Here is a 23,831-nt window from a genome sequence, read left to right as displayed (position 1 = left end):
CAGAATTTGCTTCTTGGCTCTTTGTCACTATTTTCCTGTCAACTTGTTAAGTGACCAAGTCTTTGTGCTTTTAGCTTATACATCTTTAGAATGGATTTGTACTCTGCTGTTTGCATTGCTGTTATGCACATTGGAACCAAGCCAGTGGTAGATTTTATTATTAAGAGACTCTCTCAATATCTCACATACTACTAGCAAAGAACAGAGCCAGGGTTAGAATCCAGGATTTTATGTTTCCAAACCTGTAGTCTAGGGACTGCTATGAGTTTTCTTTCAGATAAGGACTGAGGACAAATCAGACACAAACAAAAGAAGGGACAAACAAGTACACACACAGCAATCATCTCCCATCTCCCATGAGGTTTTATATTCTCTGTAGAAAAGCTTTAGTCAAGGGCTTATCCCACTGTTCCCTCCATAGCCGAAGGGGCAATGCGTGAGAGAAGGGAGAGCACATCAGGCGGAACCAATATCAGATTCCAATATTCTCTGGAGTCCCTGAGCCTTTCATTCATTCAAATGATCAATGGGCCAACTTGTCAGAGCAGACGTATGAGAGGGTCAGGACCTAGTCAGTATCTCTTCTAAGAGTGGCCCTCCAGTTCATAGAATGCCCCCTGGGTACTGAGTGTTCCCTTCATGGTTACAGAGACAGTATCATGGAATGTTATAACTTTATGAACTCTTGGAGAGTTGCTTATTTTTCCACCTCAGTGTCCTTAACAAGGGCATGCCCAGATCATGACACAATCACCAGTGTCTTCAGCTGCCTCTGGGCGAGGGGTGGGGGAGGTTGAACAGTCATTGTCACTGTCCAATAGTTCAAGATATAATATGGAGAACATGAAAACTTGAATGTTAGGAACAATAAATAAATAGATAAAATAGAGCTAACACAATCATATAAGAAAAAAAAATGCTGTTCTACTGAAGAAGGTTGCCTGCCTTTACATAAAGCATACAACAGAAGTAAAGTTTTTGTCTAACACCTCAAGGATGGAATGATAAAGAGGGAGGATAAAGAGGTCTGTTCTTAAGGAGAAAGAGTGGTGAAGGAATGAGGTACCCCAAGGTTGGGTCTGATTCTTCCACTAAATAAGCTCCTGTTGGAGGCTGAAACCATTTCCTTCCTCAGTCCTGCTTCTTCCCCCTCCTCAGACGGAGGGACTGGTTAGAGACCTCCCAAGACATCCTAAGCGCAGGCTTCTTACCTCTTCTCAGCTCATTCCGAGAAACCAACACAAAGGGATGTTCCTCTTACAAATGATTTTCTCAGTAGTTACCAAAGAAGTCTCTATGTCTCTCTTGACAAATCATACCATTCCCTCCCCTTACCCATTTATTCAGTCAGTCAGTCCATCAGTCTTCACTCACCAGTTGATAAGCAGCTACTCTACAACAGGTTTCCATGCCTGTCCAGACACAATGGGAGGCTGCCCCCACTGTGAGGCCATAACATTTAGGTGTGTGTGGTGGGAAGAGAAAAATCAGAGAAGAAGAAGAGCCATTCACATCTGAGTTTTGAGGTAATTTGGATTTTTCAAAGGTCACCCCCATTACTAAATTATGCTAGGAATGCAGTGCTCAATCAATTGTCTCAGTCTCACACTACATTGATAAGAGGACGTTGCTGATACAATTGCTGTTCTTAGAAGTCCCCACGTCAGGGAGAATCCTGAGAATACGTATGCAGCTGGGCAGGGGCTCTGAAGCATCCTTTGTCTCTCTGGTCAGGGAACCTAGGCCCTGGCATTACACTACTTTGAGACCTCCTGTAGAGTGAAATCACCTGAATTAGAGATAGCTATTTCAGGACCTCAGCCTTTGCCTTCCTATCTTGGGTCCTTGTCCTGCTCCTTGCAGTGTTTGCCTGGCTCTCCCTGATTCTCTAACCCTGAAAGCTCCCAAGGGTCTGAACTGTGCCTATCCACGCCAACCATATTCCCAAGGCCATGTTTGTTTCCTCTTTCTGTAGCAAACATTAATGAGTATCTAATAATGCCAGTCGTGCTTAGGAGCAATGTGAGGATGAAGCCCGGGTTCCCTGACAGATGGAGGGACTCTCCCGTGCAGCACAGCACTGTTCTCAGCCTAGGAATGTAAGGTCCATACTTGTTGTAGTAAACTGAGTCTGTTACTTTCCCTATGCTAATTCACTCCCTTCTATTTTTAGCTGAATTAGAAATATCTTTTATCCCAAGAGCCACTTTCAACATCAGGCAGCTTTGTTCCTACTTAAGAGGATTTAGCCTAGCAACAATTAAGGACTCCTGCACAAAACACAACTCTTCTTCCTGTCTTCTTATAGCCACTGGCTTCCCCAAAGCTTCCCCAGCTCTGAGTAGACGTGGAATCAAGCCAGGAAGTCTGAACTCCCTCTACTACCTTTTAGTCTTTTCTGTATGGGCCTAATTCCTTAAAACAAAGAAAAGTTGGAGTTCATTCCCTCTTGGATTTTTTCTTTATTTGTTGGTTCACCCTTGGGTGAGCAGTTGTATACCTCCTGGCTTCAAATCCCCAACCAGCCCTTTCAAAGTGTGGATTAAAGGCTCTCATTCACAGGCCACTTAATTTTTGCTGCAGGAAGAGGAAACAACTGGCCTTGGGAACCTTGTTGGTTTGAGCAGGCACAGTTCTGACTGACCCTTGGGAGTTCCTCAGGAGCAGAGAGTCAGAGAGAATAGAAAAATAGTGCCGCTGGCAGCGATCTACAAGTTGGGGCTAAGGCTAAAGTAGGCAGGAAGGACGAAGGGTTCTGCACAGAGGTCTCTGGACGGGATCAGGGTGACGATGGTTAGTGAAGTCTTCTAGCTTTTTAGGAGGGCAGAAAAGAGTTCAGTTCGGAAGGAGGAAAGGGCCACAGCCAGCTGGGTGGAACAGAAGAGCGAGGTGATCCCAGAAGAGGGGTTAGACATCGCATATTTCAAAAGCAGAGGGGCAAAGGTGTGGTTGGTGAAAGCGAAGCCGGTTTACCTAGATTGGCAACCAGTCATGAGGGTGAGGCTTGGGGTGAAAAGCGAACAATTCTCAATGTTTGTATTTCCATGGAATTGGGTGAGAGGTATGAGAACTGGATTCAGGGGTCACGAGTTTCCCCAGATGATCCAAGGAGTTTAAAGTCAGCTCATTCCTTTTCTAGCATCCACCCTTACTGAGAGACAATCAGTGCCCACCCCATTTCCTCTTCTCCTCTTCCCTTCTCCTCACATTCATGGCTAATATGTATTCTATCCCATAAAACACAAGGAGCAGTCCTTGCAATGGCAAACCCAGCAGGTGGCAGGGCCACCAGAGGACTCAGACCTCCCCCAGGGCTAACTCATTAAACCCTTGAGAACCTGTTGCTAAACCCTCCCCTGAACACAAACCTGCCACCTGGGTCTGAGGGGGAGGGTGGCAGTGGGACCCGGATGACATCATGGTCAGATTGCTAGTGTCATTATATCAGCAGGGCAGTTTTCATCACCAAAGCTGAGTCAAAGGGTGATGGAGAGGAGTGGGGTGAGTCATGTGTGACAGGTAGAAATGAAAACATAGTGGCCAGGGCAAGTCTGTTTCCTGGAGATGTTCATCTTATAAAAAGCCAAGCTGGCCCATGCCTTCACATCACACCTGAGCCACCAGGCAGCCTGCTCTTCTCTGTGAACTAGGTGAGTCTCTGATTGCAACTATTCTGAAATCCTTGCTTGTTTATGTTGATGATTTTTATTATTATTAGAAACTGGGAAGGATACATATGTATAGAAAAGTTGATGCAAGGTATTAACTAGAGGCAGGAATACTGGAATTGCTTTAACTTGCAGCACCGTTTGGATTTGAAGGGAACTTAAAGATGGTTAAATCTGCCACCTCAGTGGAGCAGCCATGGAACTCAGGATTCAGGGAGAGGGAGGAATCTGTTCAAATGTCCACAGGAAGTTCATAAGAAGTGAAAGGCTTAGGCTTAGTTTCATAGCACTCTCAGCAAACATGGTATAATACTTATTACACTAATTTTAATTCATTGGGTAAATCTCTACTTTTATTGTATTTATGACAATGTGTTGGACACCTTAGATTAGTGAGACCAGTGTGAAACTTACCAAACTTACATCCTAACTGGGAAAATAATTCCTCCCAGATGTGTGTGTGTGTGTGTGTGTGTGTGTGTGTGTGTGTGTTGAGAGAGAGAGAGGGAGAGAGAGAGAGAGAATATAAGAAAGAAAATAGTTTTTGTAAAGAGCCAAGGCAAAGATATGGTTTGGGGGAGCCATCGTTCAAGAAAATCCTCTTAATGTGAGCTATGATGGGATAGTGTTTGGCAAGCAGAGATGGAAAGAGATGTATTTTAGAAGGACCTATGAGAGCCAAGGACAGAAGCAAAACCATAGGGGGTATGAATTAACATAGAGTCGCCTTAAATATGCCAAGAGGAGTAGATGGACTACAATTGTTTCTAGGATGTCACTTTCCAAAAGACTCACTAGATGGATTCACGTGTTTCTCAGAATCCAGCTTTCTTTGGGTGGGGGGGGGTGGCATTTCAATAAATGTCTGGGGGAGAAAGCAAGCCAGGGAAAGAACTCCATGGAGATGGAGCGATGTCCTTAAACACTTGTTCTTGAAGGTTCCTAGAAATGATCACAGCATATTTTACCTCCAATTATGAATGGGGGAGAGGCTCCCTCTCCTTTAGAAGGGTCTGCAATGTCATCTGTTTGGCATTGAACTTGACTATCTTTCATGGGATCACTGAGTTCATTTTCTGTCTCTAGGACCAGCCCCTGTTGAAGCATGAGCTCCCAGCAGCAGAAACAGCCCTGCACTGTACCTCCTCAGCTGCAGCAGCAGCAGGTGAAACAGCCTTGCCAGCCTCCACCCCAGGAGCCGTGCGCCCCTAAAACCAAGGAGCCATGCAACCCTGTTGTTCCTGAGCCCTGCCACCCTAAAGTGCCTGAGCCCTGCCACCCCAAGGCTCCTGAACCCTGCCACCCCAAGGCTCCTGAACCCTGCAACCCGGTTGTTCCTGAGCCCTGCCATCCCAAGGCGCCTGAGCCCTGCCACCCCAAGGCGCCTGAGCCCTGCCACCCCAAGGCGCCTGAACCCTGCAACCCGGTTGTTCCTGAGCCCTGCCACCCCAAGGTGCCTGAGCCCTGCCACCCCAAGGTGCCTGAGCCCTGCCCCTCAACGGTCACTCCAGCACCAGCTCAGCAGAAGACAAAGCAGAAGTAACATGGTCCACAGGCAGGCCCCAGAAGAGCCAATCCATCATGGGATGCTGAGCCTTCTTCCCCAGGAGTCCCCTGGGGCCCCTTGACCTTGAAATGGTCATGCTGTCACCAAGTTATAATCCTTCTCCCCTTGCAACCCTTAAAAAGATATCCCTTATACTCATTCTGAGCCTCTAAATAGGGCTGAAAGTCTCACTGAATGAGTCTTTCCCTGGCTCAGGGTTCATCTGAAGAGGAGCCAAGTGAATCCTCCCTGTCCTGCTCTCATTAAATCACTTTTAACTTCACTCCTGGTTATGTGTCAGTTTCTGGTTCCACGTTCATACGTTTGTTACTCTCTTATCTTGAGGCAGGAACTAGCACAGTAAAACTAGTCATGAGGTCTTTGGTAAGAAGTGCCTGATCCAGGTGCTGGGAACATGTCTGTGCTGGTGTAGCTGTGGCATACACGGGACACTCCTGGGCTGTCATGGGAGAGTCAAGGCCACTCAGGATGTTACTTTGGGCAGCCACAGTGACAGCAGGAATTTCTTCATTCACCCAACCAACTCACAGCTAAGGACACGTGGTGCACACTTTAAGCGATCTCTAACTCCGCGTTCTTGTCCCAAAATTATCCTTATTCTGTTCAGTCGATTCCTTCTTTTAAAAAAAAATTAATCCAAACAGTGGGTATTTGTGCATACACCAACTTGATTATTTGTTGTTTATTCATCTTTCCTTTTTGATATTGCCAACTCATGGAGCCAAACACAAGCATTCACACTTCCCTCTGCACATTTTACTCCTCACGAAGCAGCCACGCACACTCACACAGGAGTAGACATCTGGATAGGCAGGCACTGATACACACACAACTTCCATATGCTAAGATTCCAGAGTCACACCGCACACACTCACAGACTTCATCTCCTTTAGTCTTCTTCATTGAGTTCCCCTTGCCTACTATGAAGACACTTCATATTGGCCTGAAGAGGAATGAAATCCACATGCCTGCCCTAGGAGCTCTCTAAGGCAGTCAATCTGCACCTTCCTCACATACAAATATATTCTCTCACTCTCACATGCACGCATGTGCACGCACACACATACACACACAGTACATGTTTCATGTATCTTTTTCATCATACCCTCTTACAACTGGGGTCCCCTTAAACATTAGCAGAAAGAGTGAGGTCAGGTGGAGTAGTGGAAGCAGAGTGAGATGGAGGTGGAATAGGAAAGAAATCTTATTTTGACTGAGGAGTTTCAAAGCTTCAACAGAATCTGTGTTCACCTGAGGCATCAGCATCAGACTAGGCCTTGGTCTCAGGCTCTCTTCTCTAAAACCACAAGATGCATTTGTTCAGGGGAAGGGGAGGGGAGATGAGGGAGTGGGGTCAACAGCAAGGACAGTTCTAAGATATGGCTGTGGAGGGAAAAGTGGGTTCTTTAAGGTATTTTCCACAAAACTGATGGAAAGTATGTAATGTAAAGTATCAGGGTAAAGAAGATGTGGGGAGGGGATAGGGGAGTCACCTGATCCAGCCTGTTCATTTTCCATAGAGGAAACAAAAGGAAGTCCAGGGGCTAGGGATATGGCCTAGTGGCAAGAGTGCTTGCCTCCTATACATGAGGCCCTGGGTTCAATTCCCCAGCACCACATATACAGAAAACGGCCAGAAGTGGCGCTGTGGCTCAAGTGGCAGGGTGCTAGCATTGAGCTAAAGAAGCCAGGGATGGTGCTCAGGCCCTGAGTCCAAGCCCCAGGAATGGCAAAAAAAAAAAAAAAAGTAAATAAATAAAGAGAACAATTAAAAAAGAAAAACTTTTTAAAAAATTTAAAAAAGGAAGTCCAGCAGGGGAAGATAAGCACTTAAAGCCACTCAGTTATATTTTACTCAGAGCCCAGATCCTTAGACTTCCTGCCTCTAGTTTTCTCTGTCTTCCTGAATTTCCTGGTGACCAGCAAGCTTCAAAGTCTCTGCTGATCAGATCTAGAATACCTGGAAACTTCCTTCCAGCGTAGGATTTCAGTGGGGGGGGCGGGGGAGAAGAGGGGAGGGAGGGATCAGAGAGGTTGCAATGATCACTGGGGAGTGATCCTCCTTAACTAAAGGATATTTCCTAATACCAAAGGAGTATAAGGTGCCTGTGTGATGCACAACTACTCAAAGTGAGTTTGGAAAGAGGTCAGAGATACTAAAAGACAAAAAAAAGGTCCCATAATGTTTTTCAAGCTGATGAGCAGTTTTCAGACCTGTAGGAGAAAATGGCATCACATGGGTTAGTAAGGTAGTCACATGTTAAGGCCAGACACTGGTAGCTCATGCCTGTAATCCTAACCTCTCAGGAGGCTGAGACCTGAGGCAGGAAAGTCCATGAGACTCTTATTGTCAATTTACTACCAGCTGGAAGTGGCTCAAAGTGGTCGAACGCTAGCCTTGAGTGAAAAAGCTCAGGGACAGTGCCCAGGTCCTGAGTTCAAGCCCTAAGATCATGGATGATGGATAAAGTCACTACATCTCCAGGAGTCATCATCACTAAATGAGCAAGCCCTGGCATATTGTTGATAGAGTTATAAGGTTACAAGACTACCTTGTGAATTGAGCAAAATGAGGCCAAATTCTTCAATATCTGTACACTCCTTATACTCCACCTGGAAATATTCATTCCCATATGCAAATATTTATTTGTTAAGGTAAGAGTTTCAATTTTATACCTAATATGAAAATAAAGTATGAGAAAAAGCAACACACATTCTCAACAGAGAGTATCGATCGAGTTATTTTTATTTATCTCAGTCCTGGAATATACCATTATTATATGAGAATATTTATGCATATGGGAAAATGTTAGAACAACATCAAGATCATGTAAAATATTGTAGCATGTAACACATGAGAGTAAATACAGAAAAAAAAACAGTAGTTATGCTCAACTATTGAGTAAAATAAGTGTTGTACATTTTGTCCTTTGAATACTTCTACATTTTAAACATCAGCTACTCCAGAAATTGAAATAGCACTTTTATATAATGCTTCTTTAAGGGATTAAAGAAATTTTTTTAAATCTAAGGTTTTGATTAGCTAGAGGGAAAGAAAATTGTTTATCCAGAACCTTCCTGAAGTCTTGCCACAGTTTGCAGGCTAGTAATCCAAAGGTAAAAAGGGGTTAGGAGTAACATCTTAAGCTTGCTTTTACACACACACACACACACACACACACACACACACACACACACACGTAGCCACATAACTTCCCTTCTGCAATTCTAAATATTTTTTTGTGGGACGCTTCCCCAATAACATTCACTCCAGTGACGCAAAGACAATGCCATCCCACAGTTATAGAACAGCTGGCAGGTTGGAGTGCTCTCTGAGCTCCTTTTCAGCTCCAGCCTCCTTCCCTAAGCAGTAAGCAGAATGTCATTTAGTAAGTTAACAGTAGAGGGCAGGTACTGCATTCACATGAGAAGTCACACTGGTAACACGCCTCAACACACAGGGTTAGAAGTACAGTTTACAATTGGCTGCTGTCTGCTGATGAAACACACGTTTATTCAGCTTTCTTCTCATCACTACCTCTTGGTTTTCTGATTCCCCATGTTCCTCTTCCTAGTAAAGCCATGAGTCCTTATGTGCGCTGCAGAAAACAAAGACAGCTGCCAGCTAAGGCAGGGACCTCCGATATCAATCCTTTGTAGCAGTGTGGCAGGAAGACTGTGTGATCCTTTCAGACCGCTTTGTGTTAGGTGGGAAATGGCAGCCCATGGTTGTATGAGTGGATCCCACTTCTCTATAACTGGCTCTTCCTGACCCTATCGATGGCTATGCCTCCTAGGGGCACTCTTCCAAAATGTGGTTCTCAGTGCATATCACAGAGTTAGGTGAGTCAGAGTCCTTGGTATTCATGACTGTCTGTTTGACTGGTTTTCTTCAAGAAAATGCGTCAGTAATGTCAAGGCAGGAGACTGGCTGGTCCTCTCAGAACAGCATCTGGAAGCTCCCCAGATGTTTGTAACAGAAGGATGGATTCAACAAAGGGTATATCTCAAACACGGGATACTAATGAACTGTTTAAAGTATTCAACTATTGACACACACACATTTTTATTGTTGTTGGTCTTGAACTCTGGGCCTGGACACTGTCCCTGAGCTCTTCAGCTCAAGGCTAGCTCTCTGCCACTTGAGTCACAGCACACTTGCAGCTTTTTCTGAGTGGTTTATTGGAGATAAGAGTCTCATGGACTTTCCTAACAGGGCTGGATCCTCAGATCTCAGTCTCCCAAGTAGCTAGGACTCCAGGAGGGAGCCACCAGGGCCTGGCCAAACTATAAGTTTATATTAAGCCACCACTAATCTCATGATAAAAATGCATTAGTACTGGGAAAGTAAGATGCGTATATGTAAGCAAATAAGTCAACAAGTAGAAATGGCACTGTGGTTCAAAGTGGTAGAGAGCTGGTCTTGAGCAAAAGAGCTCAGGGACAGTGCCCAGGCCCCAAGTTCAAGCCCTGCAACTGACAAAAAAATAAAATAAAAAAACCAACGAAAAATCCAACAAATATGACAACAAGAGCATTCCAAAATTATCATTTTTGTCTAAATAGTTTACATTTTTATAGTTGACAATAAATACTTTATTAGCTTTCTATTGTGCAACAAATTATTACCATACTATCAGGGACAAGAGGGGGAAAACTAGGAGAGGCTGAGGGAAGGGATGATATTATCCAAAAAGAAATGTATTCTTTTTTTTTTTGGCCAGTCCTGGGGCTTGGACTCAGGGCCTGAGCACTGTCCCTGGCTTCTATTTTTTTGCTCAAGGCTAGCACTCTGCCACTTGATCCACAGCGCCACTTCTGGCCATTTTCTATATATATAGTGCTGGGGAATTGAACCCAGGGCCTCATGTATACGAGACAAGCACTCTTGCCACTAGGCCATATCCCCAGCCAAGAGATGTATTCTTTATCTGACTTATGTAATTCTAACCTCTCTGTACATCACCTTTATAATAAAAATTTAAATATTTTTAAAATTTAATATCTTAAAATAACAGGTATTTATTATCTCATAGTCTCCACAGGTCAGCCCTACAAAGCTTCAATCAAGATGTTGGTAATCTGCATTCTTTATCTATTTTCCAACTCATTCCAGCTGTTGGCCAAGTTCATTTTCTTGCAGCCCAATAGCCAAGAGCTCCATCTTTTTAATCTTGTCTGCAAGAGTCATGCCCAGATCCGAGAATCCAACTGAATTTCCAAGGGACTGCCCATTACACCCACCAACCAATTCCTCAGTGATAAGCTCTTGCTTCATCAAGTACCCAATGAGTCTCAAGCTCTAGTGGGCGAAGTTGGAACCATGCATACAGTGGATCAAGGTTTCATGAGTGTTGGCCCAATATTATTATTGTTTGCTACAGTTAGTATGTAGAAGAAGGTCACAGGTCACATCCACACCTAAAGGCTACATAAAGGCATAAGGGGACCATGAGGGTCACCTTCAGGTGGACTGTTGCTAATGGTTGCTTTCTCTGACATGATAGGCTGACTTACATGGTTTTTGAAGAAAGATCTACCAAACACCAAGCCTGATACCTTGCCTGTCAGTTATTTCTCCAAGTAAAATTATCCTTCAGAAATTTCCTTCAGAATTATCCTTCAGAATTATCCTTCAGAAAATTATCCTTCAGAAAGCTCATTGGCACACATGCTTTTTCTTAAACCTTCAAATTTGAAATGTACCAGTAGTATCTTACATGAAGTTCTCATTTTGTCACATAGATTTTTTAATTAAAAAAAAATAAAGGGTAAGTTTTAAAATAAATTATACTTTCTCATCTAAGAACTTTCTTTTTTTTACTTAACACGTAATAATTGTACACACTCCCAAGGAGTAATACCAAACACATGCTTATCAAATAGAGGTGGTCAGTGTTTCTATCCCCTTATCGTTTCTTTATGTTTGAAGGACTTTATTAACTAGAACTGGCATTATTAATTGCAAGTGGGAGCCAGACCAAAAGACAATGACTATGCCCCTCTAGAAACTTTAAGCAAGATGACTGGAGCTGGGGAGTGATTTGTGTTCTGCTTCTTGTTGTTTGGGGGTTTTTTTTGGGAGGGAGGGGGTGTTTTCAGTCATTGATCTATGGCATTTGTGATCCTTTTTGCTTTCTTGAGGCTGCTTTGCCTAACTAAAAATACATTCCCATCTGTAAATATCATATTTCTACACTTTAGATTATTTTTTGCCTGTCCTGGGGCTTGATCTCAGGGCCTTGGCACTGTCCCTGAGCCTGTGCTCAAGGCTAGCACTCTACCACTTGAGCCACTGCACAGCTTCTGGCTTTTTTCTGTTTATGTGGTACTGAACAATTGAACCCAGGGCTTCGTGCATGCTAGGCAAGCACTCTACCACTAAGCCACATTCCCAGCCATATTTCTGCACTTTAAAAGTGATAAATTACCAATCCTTAATACATGTAAGAACAGACAAGCAAATGGATAAGCTAAAAATATTTCTTTTGCAATTTGATCTTATTTCTTAAATCTCCAATAGTTATATAATCTTTTTCCACTTACTCCTTCTTGAGAGTACAAAAGTTTTGACAAGATACCTTTATTGAGGGAGTAATTTGTGAGATTTTAATTTGTGAAGTGCATTCTCCTTGTCTCAAGACTTTATACAGTATCTTATCTCAAGGGCCAATATTTCTGAGTCTCTAAAAATAACTGCCTTGATTTTTCCAATCTAGACACGTTAAAGTTCTTAGGTTAAGTAAGTGCTTCTCCAGGTATGTTCTAGGAAGCCCATGATGTCAGGATGGTGAGAATATGGTTTCCATTTTTATTTTGGCAGTAGGACATTAATGGTTTGATATAAGTGGAGAAAGACAAATAAAATCTCTAGGACTTTCACAAGAACCAAGTCAGTATTGCCAAACTACACTTCGGAGAGCACCCATGGGGAAGTAGGAAAAATGCAGAAAGTCATTTCTTCTGTCTCTGATTTCTAAGGACCTATAGACCAAGCAGTGCGAGGAGCATCTGAGTAACTGACATAATCTCCATCGACATCACACACTGAGCACTTGTCACTAATTCTTTTTTTTTTATGGTCACTGTTGTATTTATTATGCTTTCTCAATCTGTATCCTCTATTTTTCTTTTTTTAATTTAATTTATTTATTAATTGGACACAAGTTTTTTTGACAAGGTGTTGTGCAAAAAGGGTACAGTTACATAGTAGGACAGTGTGTACATTTCTTGTGATATCTTACGCCCTGTTTTTCTTTCCCTTCTCTAGGTCAGGTAGATATATATACAATATACAATGAATCAAGAACATATACAGTAGCCACGTGGCCAAGCCCAAGAAAATTCGCCTAGGGCTTTAAGTGTAATGTCGATATTAGACAATATGTCGACAGTAGTCTTATATGAACGTACATACATAGATTTTGAGCTATTGTATTCCACTGAGAGGTCGATTTTTGACCTTTATATGTTGAGTAGCTGTTTGGTTTTAGTTACATACTGTTGGGTCGCTGCCCCAATCTGTGGGAAATACCATTTGACAAGCAGTTTTTGGTTTCACAGACCTGGTCTCTACTGTCTCTCCGTCTCCCTTTGTTAACAGTCATATATCAGGGAAATCATGCCCCTTTGTTTTCTGTGTTCTAGGCTTGTCTTGCTCAACATTATTTGTTCAAGTTCTGACCATTTCCCTGCAAATAACAATATTTCACCATTCCTAATTGCTATGTAGTATTCCATTGTGTAAAGGTACCATATTTTTTTGATCCATTCATCTGTGGAGGGGCATCTGGGTTGTTTCCATATTTTGGCTATTGTGAATTGTGCCGCGATAAACATGGAAGTACAAATGTCTTTTTGATATCTTGGGGTTTGCTGTTTAGGATAGATGCCTAGGAGTGGTATGGCTGGGTCATAGGGTAGGTCTATATTGAGCTTTTTGAGAAACCTCCATATTGTTCTCCAAAGTGGTTGTACTAATTTGCACTCCCACCAACAATGGAGAAGGGTTCCTCTTTCCCCGCACCCCCTCCAGCATTTGTTGTTGCCTGAGTTCAGAGTATAGGCCATTCTAACTGGGGTGAGGTGGTATGTCAGGGTTGTTTTTATTTGCATTTCCTTTACTACCAGGGATGTTGAACATTTCCTCATATGTTTCTTTGCCATTTTTATTTCTTCTCTTGTGAAGTCTCTCTTTAGCTCCTTTGCCCATTTCCTAATTGGTTTATTGGGCTTGGAGGGGCTTAGTTTTTTGAGTTCTCTGTAAATGACCGATATTAGGCCTTTGTCTATTGCTGTGCTGGTAAAGATCCTTTCCCATATGGTTGGCTGTCTTTCTGTTTTGGTGGCTATGTCCTTAGCTGTGCAGAAACTTTTTAATTTGTAGTAGTCCCATTTGTCAAGTCTCTCCCCTATTTGTTGTGCCCCTGGGACTCTATTCAGGAAGTTCCTTCCTGTGCCTATAAGTTCTAGCGTCTTTCCTACTCTGTCCTTCAGTAGTTTCAAAGATTCAGGTCTGATATTGAGGTCCTTGATCCATTTTGAGTTGATCTTGGTGCATGGTGATAAGCTTGGGTCTACTTTGAGTTTTCTGCATATGGCTGGCCAGTTCTCCCAGCACCAGTAGTTGAAGAGGCTATGTTTATTCCATTGTATGTCTTTAGCTCCTTTGTCAAATATCAGCTGACTGTAATAGTGCGGTTTTATTTCTGGATCTTCAATTCTAATCCATTGGTCTTCCGATCTGTTTTTATACCAATACCAGGCTGTTTTTGTTATGATGGCCCTGTAGTAGAGCCTGAAGTCTGGTATTGTGATACCTCCTGCACTGCTTTTCTTTGCCTAGAATTGCTTTGGCTATTCTAGGTCTTTTGCTGTTCCATATGAATTTATGGATTGCTTTCTCTATTTCAGTGAAGAATTTGTCACTAATTCTTAAAACACAGAATCTTGGTAGACACACAGGGAAGGCTATACATTATTGTGGGGCAGCAATTTGTTGGTGAACAGAAGTCTGCTGGGTGGTGGTGGCTGGTTTAGCTAGAAACAGGAACAAAATGCTGATGATGACAGAATTGGTGATTCTAGCTCCCTCCAGAACATGCCCCTGGACTCTCAGAATAGAGCCTAGCCCTCTAAGATGCCTTCATGTCCAGGGTAACCCCTGCCCAATCCAGACCCTGAGTTGAGGCTGTCAGTGCACTTTGCCTCCTTCCTATCATGACGTGTAAATGTACTACTGTTATCAGGCCAAGTGCAGGAACAGAATCACATGTAGAGGAGAGTAATAAAACCTGACCACAGTACCCACACCAAAGTTCCAGTGCTCAGGCAAAGTAGAGCTCCTGTCTAAGCCTGGTAGTTCCTGCTCTTCAGATCCCCAAAGCCAGACATTTACATTTAAACCATCACACACGACTAGAAGAGCATGTTCCAGATTCTGTTCCAGAATCTTTGAAGACAAACTTTATAGTCATTTCAAATTTCTTGCACTGATTCATCAAATGAGATCAAATGACTCCTCTAACCTTGGATCAAACACTGATTTCTATCACTGAGCAATTGTATTTCTCTTTCTGTATCTCTAATGGAGCATACATTTCACAACATGGTCTAGATTTCCTAAATTAGATCTGAAGACAAAGTCTTTCGAGCAGCTAGTTTCTTTGAGAGCATAGTCATAGCAAAGAGGATTAAAAGGGCATGGATTGGGGGGAGGGATTAAACAAAAGGAAAAAAATCAATGTTACAAAGTTCTCTCTTCTGAAAGAACTTAAAAAAAATCATGTCCTAGAGATGATCACTGGGAATAAAAGTGGTGAACATTATCTTTCATCTCCTGCCCTCCATTGACAATGTGTGGTTGCCAGTGCATCAGGCATGGATGAGGCGAAGGTCAAGTTTTAGCTTTCTCATGCGCAAGTGCATTACAGGTTTCCACAGACAACTCACGCTGTGGCATCAGAGCAGGAAAAGAAAACTAGAGTCCTAGGCAACATGTGGGAATGGTCTATAATGCCAAGCCAAGAAAAAATTAAAACAAACAAGTGAAAACAAGATCTAAAAGATTTGGTGAATCCATGAATAGTAAAGTTAGCCCAAAGCAGCTACCTGTCACTAGATGAGAAGAGAAGAAAATCTAGTAGAAAAGGTCAAAGTACCTAAGGCTATGGGACACACCCTCAGATGAAAACACTGCATCTACTCTCCCTGAAACTGAGCCAGGTACTTTGGCACACCCAGCACTGCCCATGAAGAAGTTTTCAGAAGTACAGAGAGAAGGCTCAGCTATTGCATGTGTTTGACCAAATGAACAGGAATGACAGGATCTGGGGAGAGGTGGAAGTTCAAGATATTCCCCACAGAAAAGTTCAGGAGCCATGCTTCTGGTAGCTCACACCTGTGAACCAAGCTACTCAGGAGACTGAGATCTGAGGATCAGGGTTCAAAACCAGCCCTGGTAGGGAAGTCCATGAGACCTTTATCTCCAATAAATCACAGAAAAAATTTGAAAGTGGTGCTGTGGCTCAAGTGTTAGAGTGCTATCCTTCAGCAAAAAGGAGCTCAGGGACAGCACCCCAGCCCAGAGTGAGAGAGAAAGAGAGAAAGGAAGGAAGGAAAGAAGGAAGGAAGGAAGGAAGGAAGGAAGGAAGGAAGGAAGGAAGGAAGGAAGGAAGGAAGGAAGGAAGGAAGGAGGAAAGAAGGAAAGAAAGAAAGAAAGAAAGAAAGAAAGAAAGAAAGAAAGAAAGAAAGAAAGAAAGAAAGAAAGGAAGGAAGGAAGGAAGGAAGGAAGGAAGGAAGGAAGGAAGGAAGGAAGGAAGGAAGAAAGAAAGAAAGAAAGAAAGAAAGAAAGAAAGAAAGAAAGATAGGTTCAAGGAAACTCTCAGGACAATGAAGTATAGTGGAAGATGGAAGATAAGGAAGAACTTTCCTCTGGAAGTAGGAACACCAGTGTGAGAGCAATATCTAGCCAGAACTCTCTGTGTCTGGGGCTCTGGAGAGGTGGTTTGGGAAAAGAGAGGAACCTAGACTGAACCTTGGAGGAGTGGTGGGCTAGCACTTAGGTGTGGTGGTGGCCATGACAGCACTGTGGAGGGAGGCAGTGGCTCAAACACAAAGAAAGAAAATGGGGGAAGGCACTGAAAGCACCTGCTCCCTGGTGAGTCCTCACTCTCTTCCCAGCCTGCATTTTGAGGCCTGACATAATGAGTCATTGGCAAAAGCATCCCGCAGGTTCTCAACAAGAGTTCTGGGCATCTCTCTGAAATTATGCCTTCTCTTTTTCTTTAATTTCTCTTCCCTCCACCTCTTCTTCTCATTCCCCACTTTCCTTTTATTTCTCGCTCTCCTCATCTCTCCTTCCTTCATTCCTTCCTGCCTGCCTTCTTGTATTTCTCCCTTTTTATGCACCCACAGATACATTCAGAAAAGACTTTCCATTGACCCAGCATCTGTGATAACCAGGTGATAGTGAGGATGAAGAACAACTGCTAGAATTGGGGAAATGGTGGAAGGAGCTAATGATGGTGGTTGAGTCTGGGCTATCAAGTTTATGGGAGGTAATTCAGTGGTAGAACAGGGGAGAAAAGTGGGTGTTATCCATATACCTGAGTTTTGAAGATATTTGGATTTCCTAAAGGCCTTGCCTAGTAAACAGTTGTTTAGTAAGTTAGTACCTTAGAGCAAATAACTAACACATTAACTCAAAGAAGCAGAGTTGTCTTGTTCCTGCATCACCCCAGAGACCATGACAGGAAGGGTATTCCAGGATGGTGGTGTCACATTATAAAGATCCCCCGGGCTGGGGATATAGCCTAGTGGCAAGAGGCCCTAGGTTTGATTCCCCAGCACCACATATACAGAAAACGGCCAGAAGCGGCGCTGTGGCTCAAGTGGCAGAGTGCTAGCCTTGAGCGGGAAGAAGCCAGGGACAGTGCTCAGGCCCTGAGTCCAAGGCCCAGGACTGGCAAAAAAACAAAAAAAAAAAAAAAAAAAAAAGATCCCAGTGCTCCTGTTTGTCCATCTTCAATGATACCTTCTGTTCAACACCACATCTTAAGACTTCCTCCAGCGGTTGAGTTCTGAGGATAACTGTTGGATGCTAGCAGGGACAGGAAAGTCCATAAGATTTGTATCTCCAATAAACTATTCAGATAAAGCTGGAAGTGGCACTGTGGCTCAAGTGGTAGGGTACTAGCCTTGATCAAAAGAAGTTCAGGGGCAGCACCCAGGCTCTGAGTTTAAACCCCAGGACTAATTTTTCTGTTTATGTGGTACCAAGGAATTGAACCCAAGGCTTCATGCATGCTAGGCAAGCACTCTACCACTGAGCCACATTCCCAGCCCATAAATAAGCTTTCGTTCTCTGAGATGTCCTATAAAAAAGAAGAAAGAAGATGCTGAGAAAATATTTGCACATCATTTATATCTAGCAAAGATCTTTAAATGCTCTACCACATGAGCCATTTTTCCAGCCCTTTGATTGTATTTTATTTCAGAAACAGCGTCTCAGTAGTTCATCTTGCCGCCCCCATGTGGCCTCAGACTGATGATCTGCCTCCTTCTGACTCCTAAATAGCTGGTATTACAGGCATGCACTTTCCTACCTGGTGCCAACAAAAGTCTTGTATATAGAACCAACACATGTAAATATCTCTCAAAACTCAGAGTCTTTAACTCCCATTTCCTGTAAGGGAAACAGAAAATGCTTCTTTGCTATTTCTATTTCTCCCTACTTTAACCCTGGTATATTAAAATAAATTCTTAACTAAAGCTATTTTTTAAGAAAAAAAGACTTCCTGCAGAATGAAGACCACTCATTTCCAAAGGAAGCCTTTTCTCACTCATTTTATTTCCCAGGCATTGGTCCTTTGAGCAATTGAAAATCAAATGACTCACTCATTCTACAGCTCCCTCTCCCCCTGAGACTCCAGAAAAAAAAATCAGAAATGGCTATTGTTATTCCTACATTCATTTCAAATAGGAAGGCATCCAACAGAACCAATCTGTTCTAAGAAATATGAGGGTTCTAACCAGCAAACATGACTTTCTGGTCCCAGAAATTGAAGAACTTCTTCCTGTCTGAATCCACTGCCTTCTACATTTCCTTCTGCCACCAGAAAGGGTGGACACTGATGACAGGACTAGTGACACATTGTCATACAGTAAGCATCAAAAAATGTTAAGCCAGAGACATTCATCACAGATGCTGGGATGGGACAGAGCTGTCAGAAAGAAAATCCTATTTCCTCAAGGCAGGACTCATTTTCAGTATAAAACGCCAGCTGGGCAGAGACTCCACACCAGACCTGAGAGGAGAAAGAGCTCAAAGTTCCCTGCCGCCCAGGTAAGTCCCTCCACATGGAACTTCTCCAAACTCTGCCGTCACTACTTCAGACAGGGATGGAGACTTCCCTTCCATACTAAGGATATGCTTATTTTAATGCACTGAAAACTTCCGTTTAGGTTGACTTTGTAAGTTTTTGATATCCTACTCAGATGAGAGGTGTGGGTGTTGGGGACAGAGAAGGAAGAGAAATAACGATCAGCTAAATGAGCAGGAGGATACGCTATGCCGTGGGGATTTCTAATTCCTCCTGCGGACTTAACTGAGAAGTTATGCCCTAGAAAATGTGGTGTTAGAAATCTGGACACTTAAAAGGTAAGGTTTTCTTTACACTGTGAATGTATGACCAACTAGAATATGTGTGTGTGTGTGTGTGTGTGTGTGTGTATACATACATATATATGGACAGAATTTGCTAAAATACAGGAGAGAAAGGAGTAGAAGAAGGAAGCACAGGTAACCCCACTTGGATAATGTAATGAAGGTGATGTGGGATGTGGCAGGGCCACTGGTGTTAGCATGTGGGGACAGCAGAGATGCACAAGAAAGCCTTCCTCTAGAAAGCATGTGACAGGAAACAGTATGACCAGAAACTCAGAGGTGGATCCCATGGGCTCATACAGCGATTGATTTCCAGTTTTCCTAAAGCACTCTATGAGATGGACATGAGTGGGTAGAGTCCAGACCCGTTGCCCTACCATCTTTTCAAATGATTGAAAACTTGGGGCCTCGCAGCAATCATCAGAGCCTGCTGTTGTGATTTAATGTTTGTGTTGAGATCTTACGTTGCAAACGTAAGGTTTCAGCGGAAAGGAGGCAGAAAGAGACGCTCCTCCCACATGGAGCTCAACACATCACCTTTATCTTTTACTTTAAAATTGTGTGAGAATGAGGAATGCATTCTATGGTCTGAATTCAAGGAAGCAGAAAGAAGGAAAAGAGGCTCTCTCACTTCTGAAGGGACATGCAATGAGAGAGATGTACTGCTAAACTGACCGTGTTAACTTTGTCCTCTAAACCACTAACTCAGCTTTTCTGCCCCTAGGTTCAGCATCCTCTGAAGCATGAGTTCCTACCAGCAGAAGCAGCCCCTTGTTCCACCCCCTCAGCCTCAAGACCACCAGAGGAAACAGCCCTCCCAACCTCTACCAAAAGTACCCTTTGTGCCCGTCACCACGGAACCATGCCACCCAAATGTTCCCCAACCTGGGAATGCCAAAGTTCCTGAGCCGGGTTCTAGCAGGGTCCCTGAGAAGGGATACACTGTAGTCCTTGAGCCTGGCAGCACTGTGGTCCCTGGATCATGCACTACCAATGTCCCTGAGCCTGGCTATGCCACGGTTACTGGGCCATGCAATACCAATATCCCTGTGGCAGGCTGCACCACAGTCCCAGGGCCATGCAGTACCAGTGTCCCTGAGCCTGGCTATGCCACAGCTACTGGGCCATGCAATGCCAGCATTCTGGAGCCTGGCTACACCACAGTTACCGGGCCATGCAATACCAGTGTCACTGGGCCATGCAATACCAGTGTCCCTGTGGCTGGCTGTACCACAGTCCTTGAGCCAGGCTATGCAAAGGCTCCTGCGCCAGGCTACACCAACATACCAGAGGCAAGCCAGTCCAAGGTTCCTCAGGTCTTCCCCTCAGGAGTCACTCCAAGCCCAGCCCAGCCAAAGACCAAGCAGAAGTAATGCTATCTGTACTCTCGAGGAGACAACCACCAGCGGATAAGCACACTCTTCCTATCTGCTTCAATGTCTTCTTTGTCTAAAGTCACTGTAATCACAGTTTCTGTCCACTTGTATCTTAACATTTGTGCCTTGAGACCTTCCTTTTACATGGTGGAGTCCTTTGAGCATCTGTATCTAGCAGAAAATCTTAGTGCCTCTGCTGTGCTTCGGTTGCTCCAAGTTCATTTAAAGAGGGATTTAAAATGAGACATAAATGCTCCATTCTCTGCTCTGCTCCATTAAATTACCCTTAATTCCACTCTTGGCTCTGTGTGTCATTGGCTGTCTTTCCCCTTATTTGGTCTCCCATGGTAAGCTAAGGTGTACAGACTGAGAGATGGCGATGTCTGGTACCCATGTCATCTTCTTCGTCTTGTCACCGTGTACTTCTATGAGGTTATGGGGACCCAATGCAGAGGGCATTTCTGGGATAGCACTGAGGAACTGTGCAGGTTGTATCATGCTTCACTGAGCCTGTTCATGTGGGCAGCCACAGCTGAAGCAAAATTCGTCTCATGCACTGGTCTGAGTCCCACTGGGTTCCCTGGCTTCTGCCTCAGGGCACCTCTAATCCTCAGTGTCCTTCTACAAGGTCCCATCCACCTTGTGAAAAGTTTACAGAAGTCACATATATGCCAGCCTGACGGGCTAGTATCCTTCCATCCGTTCACATACCAGATAATCTGAATGCGTACACCCATACACATTCAGAAGGGGACATCTTTTCTTTTAAATAGCCACACATGGTATAATGATCCACACAAGCTCCATCTGCATCAGGACAGACAGTGCTGGCTTAAGCTGCATAGTTTCTGGGCATACAGAGGCCTAAACATGTGTTCACCCTTGGAGGATCTGTAGTTTTTGCTAGGAGTTGCGGTACATTCTTCTCACACAAAGGGTATGTAATTGCACACACACACACACACACACACATACCTTCCCAGATAGTTTCTTTCCCCCCAAAAAAAATAATTGAGAAATCTACCTACCAAGTGATTAAAAACAGGAGTGCATTTTAGCATTGATATCAGAGGGAGGAATATTTAATCTAACATATCTAACATCAATAATCAGCCTTGACTTTGCTGACAGACCAGTCATTAAACTTCAAAGAACCAGAGATAAAAGGAGAATTAAGAAAAACCTTCAGCACAATGCCTGTCCCCTTAAAATGTGTAGACTGCCTTATGTTCGTGATGGCTGGATATTGTAGGGACTGTATTCCCACACTGAGTCAGGGGCCTCAGCTGATCAGAACAAGTTTCATTCTCTGCTGCCAGTTTGGCAATTAGTCATCCCCTTGTTGGGAAGTCTCTGCCCATGGTTTCCAAATATGTCTGAGTTCTTACCAGAGATACCTAGAGTGCTTGTGCATTACATGGGCACCACCTATCTTTTGTTTAAAAAAATAGCTGGTCACCCTTGGAATCCTAGCTATGCAGGAGGCTGAGATCTGAGGATCGTGGTTCATAGCCAGGCCAGGCAAGGAAGTCCATGAGACTCATATTTCCACGCAACCCCAAAAATCCAGAAGTAGAGCTATGGCTTAAGTGATAGAGTGCTAGCCCTGAGGAAAAAGAAAAAGAAAAAGCTCAGGAACAACACCCAGGTCCTGAGTTCAAGCCCTAGGACCAAATAATCTTTTTTTAAAATAATAATAATAATAAAAGAGTGATGCAATGCTGTATGCATATTTCAAAAACTGTAGAAGAACAATTAGTCATACTGGAAAATGTTGCAGTCATATTAACAAAAAATAGCATGTTAACAAACACATATGTAGATGTATTAAAAGACACAACCCTAACCCTAAATATGGCAAACTACAACTTGTGGTTTTATGATTATGTTCATTTTTTAACAGCTCTAATGTTTTCCCACATTTTTATAAGACATTTTATTTTTTTAAATGAAAAATATGGCTTACATCCTTAATCCTAGTTGCTCAGGCTACGGAGATCCAGAAGACTGTGGTTCAAAGCCAGCCAGCACAGAAAAATTGGCTGACTCCATCTCTAAAATAACCAGCAAAAATCTGGGTTGAAGCTATGGCTCAAGTGATAGAGCCCAAGTGGAATAAGCATGAGGCCCTGAGTTCAAGCCCTAGTGCCAGAAAAATTTAAAATTTTTATGTTGTCATTATATTTAAACACACACACACTCACTCACACACACACACACACACACACACACACACAATTATGGCAAAGGTGTTGCTGAGCTATGTCATTCCCAACCTGAATGTTCCTAAGCCTCTGCATAGAACCCAAGTGAACAAAAAGTTCAGTAGTAGAGATCCTGCCTCTTTGTTAAGATAGCCTGTGTGGTTGCTCTTTCCACAATTCCCATTTTCTGTTAGGGACACATGGAAACTCCAGCAGCTGCTCACACTGGTAGCTTAAGTACTTAAGTACTTCCAATCTTTCCAGCTACGACAGCTAATGTCAGTTAAGGGAAAGCCAGCTGGCTCAAAGTCCTGAGTTCGAAAACAGGGACGAAATTGGGTGGAGGGAGAGCAGAGGGAGGAGGAGGAAAAGAAAACGTTGCACAAAGCTGGAACTTTTGCATTCAGCAGGTTCAGGCTGCTCTCAGAGGGAAGAATTATGCTGGAACAACGAAAAGGCCATCCAATATCCCTGAGCACTAAGAAAGTAGTTTAATTTGTGGGAAGATAAAACCAAGCAATTACAGAAATGAGGAGATACAGTGCTAAGAAGTTGTTTCATTTTGTGGATTCATAGCATCTGCTTCTTATAGGTCTTAGAGATTCTAAGAAAATTAGAACAATTTGCAAAAGAATGAGTGAATACAACTTAGATGGTCAAAGGATTCATTTCAGCAAGTTGGAAATCTTTTCTTTTTCTTTTTTTCCTTTTTGTGTCAATCCTGGGACTTGAACACAGGGCCTGGGCACTATCCCTGAGCCTTTTTTGCTCCCGCTTAGTGTTCTACCACTTGAGACATAGCTCCACTTCCAGATATTTGCTGATTACTTGGAGAGAAGAGTCTCATCAACATTCCTGGACTGGCTTCAACCTCAATCCTCACCTGAGTAGCTAGGATTACAAACATGGGCTACCAGCACCTGGATGCAACTTGGAAGTCCTGAATAGTTACTGAGAAATAAGATGAGGCCAGCTGCAGTGTCTCATGCCTGCAGTAAGAAGGCTGAGATCAGGCTGTTCCCAACTCCATGCCAATGTTGGCACAAAGTTCACGAGAGCTCATCTGAGCAGAAAAGGCTGGGAACATGTCATCCTGCCTATGGCAGGAAAGATTAAAAAAGGAGGAAGATGGTCTGGGTTGGCTGTGGCAAAATTTAAGATTCTATCTCAAGAATACCCAGAGCATAAAGGCTGGAAGTGTGGCTCAAGCTGTAGAGCACCTCCATAACAAGCATAAACCCTGAATCCAAATCTAAGTGTGGCAGGAAGGAAGGAAGAAGGAAGGAAAGAAGGAAGGAAGAAGGAAGGAAAGAAGGAAGGAAGAAGGAAAGGAGGGAGGGAGGGAGAGAG

General features: G+C 43.4%; 1 protein-coding gene across 1 annotated transcript; it reads left to right on the top strand.

Annotated features, from left to right (window-relative positions):
* The first annotated feature begins 3,434 nt into the window (after window positions 1–3,434).
* On the top strand, window positions 3,435–5,497 carry LOC125360028 (cornifin-A). Its single transcript, XM_048357992.1, has 2 exons — window positions 3,435–3,650; window positions 4,755–5,497. Exon 2 carries the CDS (start codon window positions 4,774–4,776, stop codon window positions 5,209–5,211), a length of 438 nt encoding a protein of 145 aa, XP_048213949.1. The 5' UTR covers window positions 3,435–3,650; window positions 4,755–4,773; the 3' UTR covers window positions 5,212–5,497.
* Window positions 5,498–23,831: the final 18,334 nt, after the last annotated feature.

This window comes from Perognathus longimembris, chromosome 11, assembly GCF_023159225.1.
Source record: "Perognathus longimembris pacificus isolate PPM17 chromosome 11, ASM2315922v1, whole genome shotgun sequence".
NCBI lineage: Eukaryota > Metazoa > Chordata > Mammalia > Rodentia > Heteromyidae > Perognathus > Perognathus longimembris.
Note: the sequence above shows the minus strand (reverse complement) of the source record. Positions and strands in the feature narration are given on the sequence as shown.